Here is a 13,867-nt window from a genome sequence, read left to right on the forward strand (position 1 = left end):
TCCTTTTCCTACTTTCTTACCCCACAGAGTTAATTCTGGAATCCAGTGTGCTCCTATATGTTGGTCATGTAGTATAGCTCCTATCACATTATGAATATTGGCTCCAGGTCATCTAACAGTTGGAATGTTCTATGCCTGACTAAGCCAGGATAAGGCTTTAGTGTACTTTCCCCTGTTGGTTTCTCTGAAATCTTAGGGTCTCAAATGATACATATACATGTTTCTCTGGGACCAACCTCAGTATTACAAGGCTTAATGCAGCATAAAAAGAAACAGTTTAGTAAAAAATGTGCTGCTAGGGTTTGTTGGTAGAACACAATAATAGCATATATAGGGATTCAAAGCCTATCACTAAAAATAAGTGTTGTGCATTCAGATAAAACTGCTTCCCAGGACTGGAGAGATGGCTTAGCAGTTGAGGTATTCGCCTGTGAAGCCTAAGGGCCCATGCTCAACTTCCAAGATCCCATGTAAGCCAGATGCACAAGGTTATGTAAGCACAAGGTCGCACGTGCACAGGTGGTACATGCATCTGGAGTTCAATTTATGTGCCTGGAGGCTCTAGTGTGCCAATTATCTTTCTCTTTCTCATTAAAAAAAAAAAAAAAAACAACAACACTGGATTCCCAGAGCTGTAGAGACGGTTCAGCAGTTAAGGTGCCTGCCTACCAAGCCTAACAACCTGGGTTTGATTCCCCAGTCCCCATGTAAAGCCAGATGCACAGAGTGGTGCATGAATCTGAAGTTTGTTTGCAGCAACTAGAGGCCCTGGAGCATCCATTCTGTCTGTCTTTCTTCTCTCTCTGCTTGTAAATCAATGAACAAAAATACTAACAAAAAAGACACAAAAAAATGGGTTCCCATCTCTCTTGTTCCGATTGTTTTACTAAGTTATGGTGTGGTTTTCTAAGTTTGTTTTTTCATCAGTACAATGAGCATTATAATACTGTTTCAAAATTTCTTGGAGGATTGGGCTTAAAATGTGATTACCTTTATACAAGGCCTAGCACAAGATTGGTGATTGTAATGTATGAATTTTTTTTTTAATATTTTTTAAATTTATTTATTTATTTATTTATTTGAGAGTGACAGACAGAAAGACAGATAGAGGGAGAGAGAGAGAATGGGCGCGCCAGGGCTTCCAGCCTCTGCAAACGAACTCCAGACGCGTGCGCCCCCTTATGCATCTGGCTAATGTGGGACCTGGGGAACCGAGCCTCGAACCAGGGTCCTTAGGCTTCACAGGCAAGCGCTTAACCGCTAAGCCATCTCTCCAGCCCTAATGTATGAATTTTTAAGGAATGCTTCTATCCTCAAAGTTAGTTTTTTTGGTTTTCTTTTTTTAATATTCTATCTATTTTTATTTATTTATTTGAGAGAGAGAGAGAGAGAGAAAGGAGAGAGACAGAGAGAAAATGGTCATGACAGAGCCTCCAGCCTTTGCAAATCAACTCCAGATGCATGCACAACTTTGTGCATCTGGCTTACACAGGCCCTGGGTAATCAAACCTGGGTCCTTTGGCTTTGTAGGCAAGTGCCTTAACAGCTAAGTCACCACTCCAGTCCCCCGCCCAACACCACTTTTTTTGAGGTATAGTCTTGCTCTAGCCCAGCGGGCTGACCTGGAATTCACCATGTAGTCTCAGGCTGTCCTTGAACTCACAGTGATCCTCCTACCTCTGCCTCCTGTGTACTGGGATTAAAGGCGTGCACCACCATGCCTGGCTTCAAAGCAACCATATTTATGTAAACTTGCTTTTTGAACATTTTTTTTTTAGAAAAAATTTCAAAGGTAGAAAACAGTTTTTATTTGAAAATCAAGAAGTTGCTTTCTTCTGTTTGAAAGAATAGAATAGTAGAAGCATTGATTACTGTCTATGCTAAGTTTAAGCATTATTCCTGGAACCGAACACTAGCTCTTTGTGTCTCTCTTGGAGAATGCTGGATTGAATTTTCTATGATGATGAACCTTAGGTGACTTCACTCTTACGCAGACTGTAGGAAGAGCATTTTGCTAACAGAGGTCACTCTTAGAAATAACCAACTAGCTGGGCGTAGTGATGCATACCTTTAATCCCAGCACTTGGGAGGCAGAGGTAGAAGGATCGCTGTGAGTTCAAGGCTACCCTGAAACTACATAGTGAATTCCAGGTCAGCCTAGGCCAGAGTGAGATCCTACCTCAAAAAAAAAAAAAAAAACAAAAACAAATTTTTACTGGTCAAATGTGAGTCTAATCAGTAATTTTTTCCTTTCCTCTTCCCTAACCCTACTGTTCCCCTTAATTTTTCTTTTCTTTTCTTTCCTTTCCTTTTTTTTTTTTTTTTTTTTTCAAGGTAGGGTTTTACTGTGGCCCAAACTGTTCTAGAATTCACTCTGTAGCCTCATGCTGGCCTTGAGCTCATAGGAATCCTCCTACCTCTGCCTCTGAGTGCTGGAATTAAAGATGTGTGCCACCACCCCTGGCCTTTCCTTTCCCCTTTTTCATTTTCATTCATATATATATATATACATTTTTTTTTTTTTTGTGGTAGAGTCTCGCTCTAGCCCAGGCTAACCTGGAATTCACTTTGTAGTCTCAAGGTAGCCTTGGACTCACGGTAATCCTACCTCTGCCTCCCAAGTGCTGGGATTAAAAGCGTGTGCACCACCACACCAGCAGTTTTCCCCATCTTTATTTCCGTCCTCTCTTCTTCTTCCCCTCTTCTTCTCTTATCCCTTCTCTCCCTTTCTGGACCTCTTATTTCCTTTCCCTCCCTTCCTCCCTCCCTTCTTTCCTTCCTTCTTTTTTTTCTCAGAGTGCCCCCTTGAGTAAATCTTCTTTTCTGCTTTTCACCATCACCTGTTTGTTCATGTGGCTTTTTGAAGGTGGTGCTGACCCGGGCTTGTTAGGGGCTGTCAATTTCCCGCTTCTCCCTTGGCAGTCTGGCTAAAGGCTTCTTATTTTCACTGCAGGATTTCATCAAAAAGGCAGTAGAGCATGATGACTGGGAATCAGGCTCCAGTCTAAAGTCAGACACTGTTTCAAATATTACTCTGCTGACCTTCAACAAATTAACCTAAGCCTCACTGTCCTTATCTGCCAACTGGATATAACAGTGTTTAATCTTCTAGTTGGATATGAATATTGATATTACAAATACTAAGTTGCCAGGGATATTTAACTTACCTGTCTGGTAAAGGCTCTTTATAATCGAGCTTATGATGAACCTCATTTATGTTCAGATATGAATGGAACAACAAAGTGGAGATGTAGAAGGGAAGTTAGTAAAATCCACTAAGTATGGAACAGGCACTAAAGCTTAACCTGTTGTTCATGGAGCAGGGCTGGTGTTCCTAGTAAAGCTTAGAAGTCACCACTCCTTTCAGAGGAGTGTGTTAAAGGGAAATCAGTAACATTCTGAAATGATGCAGGTCTCTTAGTTTCTCATGAAAGAGTTACAAAGGTCTACAAGACATCTGTCAGTCCTTCAGATAGGTGAAAACCTGGAAGACTCTATTAGAAGTAAAAAGAATCACTGTTGTAAAATACTATCCTAGTACTGTTTCAAATGTAGAAATGTCATAAATCCTATAGATAAAATGGTTAATATTCATTTTACACATGCACATTAAAAACTGAGCTTGAGGGCTGAAGAGATGGCTTAGTGGTTAAGGTGCTTGCCTGCAAAGCCAAAGGACCTAGGTTCAATTCCCCAGGATCTATGTAAAGCCAGATGCACAAGGTGGCACATGTGTCTGGAGTTTCTTTGCAGTGACTAGAGGTCCTGGTGTGCCCATTCTTTCTCTTTCCCCTCTCTGAAATTAAATAGATAAAATTTTTAAAAATTGGGGCTGGGGGGAAGGCTTAGTGGTTAAGGTGTTTGTCTGCAAAGCCAAAGGATCCAGGTTTGATTCCCCAGGACCCACATAAGCCAGATGCACAAGGTGGCACATGTGTCTGGAGTTCATTTGCAGTGGCTGGAGGCCCTGGTGTGCCCATTCTCTCTTCTCCCCTCTGTCAAATAAATAAAAATAATAAATATTTTTAAGAAAATTGATCTTGAAGCTGAATATGGTGGCAATTGATCTTAATCCTAGCACTCAGAAAGCAGAGGTAGGAAGATCTCCATGAGTTCAAGGCCAACCTGAGCTAGAGCGAGACCCTGTCTAGTAAGTACTTCTCTTAATGTTCATACCCATATATTAAAGATACTCTCACTTTTGGTTAGAGAAGCTTCTCTATTCAGATGGCAGTGACCTTGGGATGACTCAGAAGGCACCATGGTGCTAAGAAGAGGTGACAGAGGAATGCTCAGCACTGAAATATCTCAGACACACCTTCCAAGGCTCAGGTTCCATTGTAGAAGAGGTGGCGGAAAGAATGTAAGAGCCACAGGAAGGGGAGAACTCCTTACAACATAGTCCTCCAGACACAAAATGGCCTGTATATCCAAGACCTCACAGTGCCTGACACTACCTACACAAGACCATTGTAATAGGAGGAAAAGATCATGACATCAAATAAAAGAGACTGATTAAGGGGGGGGGGATATGATGGAGAGTGGAGTTTCAAAGGAGAAGGTGGGGGGGAGGAGGGAGGGAATTACCATGAAATATTATTTACAATCATGAAAGTTGTCAATTAAAAAAAAAAAAAGAGGGGCTGGAGAGATGGCTTAGCGGTTAAGCGCTTGCCTGTGAAGCCTAAGGATCCCGGTTCGAGGCTCGGTTCCCGAGGTCCCACGTTAGCCAGATGCACAAGGGGGCGCATGTGTCTAGAGTTCGTTTGCAGAGGCTGGAAGCCCTGGCGCGCCCATTCTCTCTCTCTCCCTCTATCTGTCTTTCTCTCTGTGTCTGTCGCTCTCAAAAAAATAAATAAAAATTAAAAAAAAAAAAAGAAATAGTTCAAGGCTGGGCGTGGTGGTACACACATTTAATCCCAGCACTTGGGAGGCAGAGGTAGGAGGATTGCCATGAGTTTGAGGCCACCCTGAGACTACATAGTGAATTCCAGGTCAGCCTAGGCTACAGTGAGACCCTACCTCGAAAAACCAAAATAAATAAATAAATAATAAATCAAAACTGTGGTATAGTTATCTTTTTAAATATTTTTTTTTATTTATTTATCTGAGAGCGACAGACACAGAGAGAAAGACAGATAGAGGAAGAGAAAGAGAATGGGCACACCAGGGCTTCCAGACTCTGCAAACGAACTCCAGACGCGTGCGCCCCTTTGTGCATCTGGCTAACGTGGGACCTGGGGAACCGAGCCTCGAACCGGGGTCCTTAGGCTTCACAGGCAAGCGCTTAACCGCTAAGCCATCTCTCCAGCCCTAGTTATCTTTTTAGATAGTATAATTACTTGCTAATTAATATTCAGAACAACCCTTAAATCTCAACAAAAATGAGATGCAAATAAACTACCACATTTATACCATGTCACTCAGTTTTTAAAGACTAAATATTGACATGGGAGAATGCTTTATGAGAAATTAAAGAAAGTTAGTTTGGATATAGTATGGTCAACTTTGTTAGAAATAGAAAAGCATATAGACAAAACCAATAGTTGGGTGGTAAGATTACAAGTAAATTTATTTTCTTCTTGAAAGCATTTTAAATAAAATAAACAATTCAAAAAATTCTTTAACCTCTAATACTTAGAGCTTATGGTGTATCAAGTGTCAATTTAATGTATGTCATGTTAAAATCCTTTCAGTGTATGAAGGCTACCGTAATGCAAGTATGGACAGAAGACAAAAAGTTACAACTCAAGAGGGGAAGTTTTGCTAATTCAACTCCCTCGTACAGTATGTAAGTGAGGTCTGACTAGAGCTCAGTCAACGTTCTAATCAATTCTTTATCACTAAATCATACCTTGAGTGCTATTAGCTTGAGAAGAATCACCTATTATGTCCATTGGTAATGAACTGTGTGATTCCTGAGAGTGCTTTTCCATCAGCTGTACTGTATCATTGGATGAAGACGATGATGAAGATAACCCCAGTCTCACGTATCTTCCCTTGTTACCACAGAGAGAGCAATCCATTGGTGTGGCACTGGGACCCCGAGGCAGATGAACTTCATCTCTGTTGTAGTTTCTCACAGCTCCACTGTGGTGCACAGAGCGTTCTCTTTGCCAAATATAATGGGTTGGTGCGATGGCCATCACCTACAGGGAAAGCCTTATTTTAGAATTGCTTTTTGAGGTAGGATATCACTCTGGCTCAGGCTGACTGGGAACTCACTCTGTACCCTTGAGCTCAGTGATCCTCTACCTCAGCCTCCCAAGGCTGGGACTATGGGTATGAGCCACCATGATTGGCACTTTCAGAATTTAGTATGATTTTTTAAAATTTGCTTTTTTGATTTTTGAGGTAGGATCTCACTCTAGCCCAGGATGACCTGGCATTCACTGTGTTGTCTTAGGGTAGCCTCCAACTCACAGCAATCCTCCTACCTCTGCCTCCCAAGTGCTGGGATTACAGGCGTGCACAACCACACCCAGCTTTAATAAGATTAAGAAAAGTTGGGCTGGAGAGATGGCTTAGCGGTTAAGCGCTTGCCTGTGAAGCCTAAGGACCCCGGTTCGAGGCTCGGTTCCCCAGGTCCCACATTAGCCAGATGCACAAGGGGGCGCACGCGTCTGGAGTTCGTTTGCAGTGGCTGGAAGCCCTGGCGCGCCCATTCTCTCTCTCTCCCTCTATGTGTCTTTCTCTCTGTGTCTGTAGCTCTCAAATAAATAAATAAATAATGAACAAATTAAAAAAAAAAGAAAAGTTACTTATTTGCAGGGAGAGAGAGAGGGAATGGGTATACAAGAGCCTCTAGCCACTGCAAACCATAACTTGGTGCACCCCTTGTCTCTCTCTCTCTCTGTGTGTGTCTGTGTTTTTCTACTTGCAAATAAATACATATATTTAATTTTTTTTTTATGAGGTAGGGTCTCACTCTAGCCCTGACTTGGAATTCACTATGTAGTCTCAGGGTGGCTTTGGACTCACAGTGATCCTCCTACCTCTGCCTCCTGAGTGCTCAGATTAAAGACACGAGCCACCACGTCTGGCTAAATACATATATTAAAAAAAAAATCTAAGCCAGTGTGATGGTGGATGCTTGTAATGGATGGATCTGAAAAGGATTATACTAAATGAGGTAACCCAGGCCCAGAAAGCTAAATGCTGCATGTTCTCTCTGATATGCGGATACTAGCTACAAATGTTTGCATGTGAGTTGGAATAAAAATCGATAGCAGGGCTGGAGAGATGGCATAATGGTTAAGGTGCTTGCCTATAAAGCCTAAGGACACAGGTTCAATTCTCCAGAGTCTACATAAGCCAGATGCACATGGTAGCACATGCATCTGGAGTTTGTTTGCAGTGGCTAGAGGCCCTGGCATGCCCATTCTCTTTCCTCATTCTCCCTTTCTTTCTCTGTAATAAATAAATAAATAAATAGATAGATAGATAGATAGATAGATAGATAGATAGATAGATAGATAAATTAATAGATAAATAAATAAATAAAATTTTAAAATCAATATCAGAGGGCAGTAAGCTAGAAAGGGGCTATACGGGAGGGAGGAAAGGGCAGGACTTAGGGAATGGGAGTGTATATATGTATGTAGATGAACAGATTACTGGGGATAGAATGGCCTAAGTGAGGTTAGGGAAAGAGATTAAATAAAGGAAGGGTGGGAGGAGGGTTAATCAAAATTCAAGGTATGAGCTGGAAGTATAACTTAATGGTTAAGGTGCTTGCCTACTAAGCCAAAGGCCCAGGTTTGATTCCCCAGGACCCATGTAAGCCAGCTGCACTAAGTGGTACATGCATTTGAAGTTCGTTTGTGGTGGATAAAGGTCCTGGCATGCCCATTCTCTTTCTGCATATATGTGCTTCTTTCTTTTTCTCTCAAATAAAATAAAATTTAAAAAGATCAAGATGGGCTGGAGAGATGTCTTAGCAGTTAAGGCCTTTGCCTGCAAAGCCAGAGGATCCTGGTTCGACTCTCCAAGACCCATGTAAGCCAGATGCACGAGGGGGCACAAACACCTGGAGTTTGTTTGCAGTGGCTAGAAGCCCTGGCATTCCTATTCTCTGTCTCTCTCTCAAATAAATAAATAATTTTTTTAAAATCAAGATGTTATGAATAAGCCATATGTGGACTTACTTTTCTGGATAATGGTGCACCCAGAAGTCATAGATTTTTAGTAGAAAAATTGTTACTAGATGAAGGCCCTGGCATGCCAATTCTCTTCATATATATATATGCTTCCTTCTCTCTCTCAAATAAAATTTTAAAAATTCAAGATGTTATGAATAAGCCACATGGAAACTTACTTTTCTGGATAATGGTGCACCCAGAAGTCAGATTGTTACTAGAAAAATTTCAGTGCTGGGGATGGGATACCTTCCAGTGAGTTGTTGGCCAAAGAAGTCCCTGATACACCCAAAACATTATAGGCCATTGCCAAACTCTTGGTTTCCCACCAAAAATAGATGGTAAGACCCTACTGCTGAAGACTCCACATGTTTGGGCTGCAAGGTCACTGAGAAATCCAGCTGGAGCTGCTGAAAACCTCCTCCTGTAGACCAGCTGACAGAAAGCTGAAAAAAAAAATCTATGCTGCATGCAGTCCTATGGGAGAGAGAAGTCATCAACGGTGATAAACAACAGTGGACACTGCAAGCCATAAGTATGGCCAGCCAGGCCAAATGAGCCAACAGGCGTAACAGTGGTATGTCTGTTATGGGGGGAACCAGTGGTTCTCTAATTGGACTGGAGGCCCATTCCACCGGAGGGAATACATGCCTGGTACTGAAAACCTAGTCAAAAGTATATGGTAGGGGAGGTCATGAGCCCTAGGAGTAGAATGCCTGCTCTTGTCTGACTAAATGCATACATTATGCACACCAAACTGCCCTGTAAGTACTTAATGTTCAAACCCATGTATTAATGCTACTCTCACTTTTGGTTAGAGAAGCTTCTCTTTTCAGATGGCAGTGACCCTGGGATGACTCAAAAGGCACCATACTGCTAAGAAGTAACAGTAGAGTGTTCAGCACTGACACATCTCTATTACACCTTCCAAGATCAGGATCCATTAAGAGTTGGTGGAAAGAATGTAAGTGTCAAAGGAAGGACAGGACTGCTTACAATGCAATCTTCACACACACACACATAATAAAAGATCCTGTCTCAAAAAACTTTTGTATATTTTTATTACTATTTTTGGTTTCTCAAGGTAGGTTTCACTCTAGTCCAGGCTGACCTGGAACTCACTCTGTAGTCCCAGGCTGGCCTTAAACTCACAGTGATCTTCCTGCCTCCTAACTGTGTGTCCTTTGAGGAGTTACTTGACTCCTCTCTGCTTTAGTTTCTGCATCTGGTATGGCCTCGCTAGGTCTAGAATAATTGTGAGAGAGAATACATATGTAATACTTACAGCAATGCCTGGCAGGCTCTAAAAACCTTAATGTTAATTTTACCCGGACTCTTTATCTACTAAGCTTTAAGCATTACTTGAAAGGTGGTAATTCACCATACTTGTTGACCATTCACTTCACTATCCAATTATCACTTTCATTCCTGTGCCTACATGCCAAATTTCTTTTTTCTTTCTTTTTTCCCCCCTTTGGTTTTTGAGATAGGGTTTTAATCTAGCTCAGGCTGATCTGGAATTGAATATGTAGTCTCAGAGTGGCCTCAAACTCATAGCAACCAAATTTCTCTTTTAAAAATATTATATATATTTGCTGGTAAAGCCTAATAATCTGGGTTTGATTCCCTAGTACTCACATAAAGCCAGATACACAAAGTGGCAAATGCACCTGGAGTTCTGCAGAGGCTAGAGGACCTGACACACCCATTCTCATTCTCCTTGCAAATAAATAATTTTTAATGGAAAATACATATATTTTTTGAGGTAGGGTCTCTCTCTAGCCCAGGCTGACCTGGAATTCACTATGTAGTCTCAAGATGGCCTAGAACTCATGGCGATCCTACTACCTTTGCCTCCCAAGTGCTGGAATTAAATGGCATGCGCCAGCAGCACACCTGGCTTCATAATTTTTCTTAAAAGTAGCTACTGGGGTGGAGAGATGGCTTAGCAGCTAAGGCATTTGCCTGCAAAGCCAAAGGATCCCAGTTTGATTCTCCACGGCCCATGTAAGCTAGATGCACAAGGGGGCCCATGTGTCTGGAGTTCATTGGCAGTGGCTGGAGGCCCTAACATACCCATTCTCTCTCTTTCTCTCTCTCAAATAAATAAAATATATATTTTAAAAAGTAGCTACTGGCTGGAGAGATGGCTCAGTGGTTGAGGCACCTGCCTGCAAAGTCTAATGACCTGGGTTCAATTCTCCAGTACCCATGTAAATCTGGATGCACAAGGTGGTGCATACATCTGGAGTTCATTTGCAGTGGCTGGAGGACCTGGTAGTACCCTCTTTTTGAGGGTCTGCCTCAAAAAGAACAAGAAGAATATGTATGTTACTTAATTCCTGAGATAAGATATAAGTGCATTTCCCAAGTTAATGAGTTTATATGGAAGCTAGGTGCATATAAAAAACAGAACAGTGGGGAGTCATTACATGTGATGTCAAGCTCTGTCATTTATTATTTGCATCTATATATGTGTATTTTCTTTTCAATATATATATATATATAGAGAGAGAGAGAGAAAATGAGTGTGTCAGGACCTCCTGCCTCTGCAAACAAACTCCAGATGCATGTGTCACTTTGGGTGTTTGGCTTTACATGGGTATTGGGGAACTGAACATGGGCCATCAGGCTTTGTAAGCAAGTGCCTTTAATTGTTGAGCCATCTCCCCAGCCCTGTATTTTTTTCTAAATAATTCACGCATGTTGTGCATGCATGTCAAGCTGCTGAAAGCCAGTGACAGGTACCATGATCCACTTTTTAAAAGTATATTTCAGTTTAATTTATTTTGGGGGGGGGTAGATACAGAGAATGGGTTCACCAGGGCCTCTAGCCACTGCAAACGAACTCCAGAAACATGCACCACTATGTGCATCTGGCTTACATGGGTACTAGGGAATTGAACCAGAGTCTTTAGGCTTCATAGGTAAGTGCCTTAACTGCTAAGCCATCTTTCCAGCCCCTGCACCACTGTTCTGGCTTTATGTGGGAACTGGGGAATTGAACCAACCTTGCAGACTTGGCAAGTGCCTTTTAACCTCTGAGTCATTTCTCTGGCTATTATTTTTTTTTTTAGTGTAAATGTATTATGTTGTGTGTTCGCATGTGCCACATGCGCACACTCCATGCACACACATGTAGAGAGGTTACTGCCATTGGGTATCCTCTTCTATTGTTCTTTTGCCTTCTTTCCTTAAGACAGGGTCACTGAACTTATTCTTGTGCCATTTCTTCAGTTGGACTGCTTGACCAGCAAGCCCTAGTGCTCTTCCTGTCTCCACCCCCTCAGCTTTGGTGGCTAAGTTAGTAATGACATTTTTGTGTTCTGTTGTCCAGGCTAACCTGGAACTACTCTGTACTCCCAGGGTGGCCTCCAACTCACAGCGATCCTCCTACCTCTGCTTCCCAAGTGCTGGGATTACAGGCATACATCACCATGCCTTGCATTTTTGTGTTTTTAATTGATGGGGACCTTAGAGCAACTATACAATAATAATGATCCAATATAATCGAAAACATGAAATGCTTAAAAGAAACAAGTATTGGAATGATGTCCTCAAGAAGATAGAAGGTAAGACCTGTGTACATGTAGAAGGAATGGATTTAGGTAGGAGCAAAGCTTTTTCATAGAAATGGAGAATAGGTTGAATATATTTGTTCTTGTTTCATGGTAGTTGCTCTCCTCTGGATACAGTGATTGGTCTTCTTCCTTAAGCATCATTTGGAGAGCCAAGTGCAATGTAGTTACAGTCTGAAGATTCCTCTTTCCTGTAGCATAAGTCTAAACTTTTCTGTCCATTTGCTTAGCCCAACTGTTAGTTGCCTACAATACCTTTGTCATTGTCACATACCCTATTAAGCCACATCATTCTCTTTGGCTCTTTTATAGTCTGGTACCAGCAGCTGAGATAGTCCTAGATGTAGTAGTGTGCGCTAACACTCTTGCAATTAAAAGGCTAATCACTGAATCTGAGAGTGATTGGTCTGCCATGAAGTGGGGCACTGCAGTGCTAATCTTCATTCTGGTTCCTCTTATGCTCCAAGTGTCCTAAGGTCCCACAAGGCCAGAAGCATTCACTTTGAAAATTAACACTGGCTGGGTGTGGTGGCACATGCCTTTAATCCCAACACTGGGAAGGCAGAGGTAGGAGGATCACTGTGAGTTCAAGGCCAGCCTGGGACTACTGAGACCTTACCTCAAAAAAAAAAAAAAAAAAAAAAGAAAAGAAAAGAAAAGAAAAAAAAGGTATGAAAGAAAAGAGGCTGGAGAGATAGCTTAGCAGTTAAGGCACATGACTGCAAAGCCTAAGGATCCAGGTTCAATTCTCCAGGTCTCACATAAGCCAGATGCTCATAATGCCACATTTGTCTGGAGTTCGTGTGCAGTGGCTACAAGTTCTGGCATACCCATTTTTTTCTCTCTCTCCCTGAGTGTAATAAATAAATAAAAATATTTTTAAAAAGCAAACTGTGAGCTGGGCGTGATGGCGCACGCCTTTAATCCCAGCACTCGGGAGGCAGAGGTAGGAGGATCGCCGTGAGTTTGAGGCCACCCTGAGACTACATAGTGAATTCCAGGTCAGCCTGAGCTAGAGTGAGACCCTACCTCAAAAAAACCACGAAAACCCACACACACAGACACACACACACACACACACACACACACACACAGAAAACTGTGGCATATGGAAGACCCACTTCTTGGAAAAATCAAAATTAAAAAATAAGATAAATAAGTTAAGGAAAATTAGATAGGCAAAGGTTTATAAAGTGTTTTTAAATCCTTACCTCTTCACAGCATCGCCTGCTTACAATAGCCCTATAGTCAATTCTATCCCAGAGTTGATCCCTTAACTTTAAGAAATTAGGGAACAATTTTCTCCAGTTTTTCCCCAAAGCCCATGGAAAAATCTCATACTTGGCTTCTTCTTCATCTTCTTCAACTGTATTAGCCAGATACCTGACAAAGAGAAATGTAAGGGCAGGAAGAGTACTTAGCCAAAACAGAAACATCAACTGCTTCTAAGCATACAGAAATGTTCAACCTTTCTCATAAATACATGAAAATAGTGATAAAGTAATTTCTGAGTGCTTTCTTTCTTTAAATTTAGTTATTGCACACGAGTGTGTATATGTGTGTGTATGCCTGTGTGTGTACATGCCACCAGGATCTCTTGCTGTTACAAACAAACTCCAGACAGGATGCATCACTTTGCGTCTGGCTTTACATGGGTGCTAAAGAACTGAATTCAGGCCAGAAGGCTTTGTGAGAAGGTGCCCTTAACTGTTGAGCAGTCTTCCCAACCTGTTTTTGTATTCCTATAATTTTATTTTATTTATTTCAGAGAGAGAGAGTGGGTGCACCAGGGTCTTCAGCCACTGCAAATGAACTCCAGATGCATGCACCAAAATATGCATCTGGCTTAAAGGGTACTGGGAAATTGAACCTAGGTCCTTAGACTTTGCAGGCAAGTGCCTTAACTGCTAAGCCATCTTTCTAGCCCTCCTGTAAAGTTTGACCTTTGTTGTAGGATGCAATTGAGTTGCTTTGAAGCAATCTGATTCTTTTGGGTCTTGCTTTCATGACTTTGTAGACAGACCTGAAGCTGTGCTCAGCCTGTGTCTACCACTAAGACAAGACCTTCTAGAGTACTTTACTATTTGATGAAGTGTGACTTAAGCCTGCCTTATGAGAACAAGCACTGTCTCCATCCTGTGTGAATGAATG

At 41.8% G+C, this 13,867-nt stretch overlaps 1 protein-coding gene across 1 annotated transcript in view; it reads right to left on the reverse strand.

Moving 5' to 3' along the window:
• The window catches only part of Spdya (speedy/RINGO cell cycle regulator family member A), a 30,154-nt gene that overhangs the window by 2,193 nt on the left and 14,094 nt on the right, over nucleotides 1-13,867 (reverse strand). Inside the window, exons 4-5 of the mRNA XM_045151215.1 lie at nucleotides 12,928-13,099; nucleotides 5,855-6,149 (exon numbers count right to left, since the gene is read on the reverse strand). Coding sequence (XP_045007150.1) covers nucleotides 5,855-6,149; nucleotides 12,928-13,099 — 467 coding nt within the window. The remainder of the gene's footprint in view (nucleotides 1-5,854; nucleotides 6,150-12,927; nucleotides 13,100-13,867) is intronic.

Source organism: Jaculus jaculus, chromosome 5 (genome assembly GCF_020740685.1).
Source record: "Jaculus jaculus isolate mJacJac1 chromosome 5, mJacJac1.mat.Y.cur, whole genome shotgun sequence".
Lineage (NCBI taxonomy): Eukaryota > Metazoa > Chordata > Mammalia > Rodentia > Dipodidae > Jaculus > Jaculus jaculus.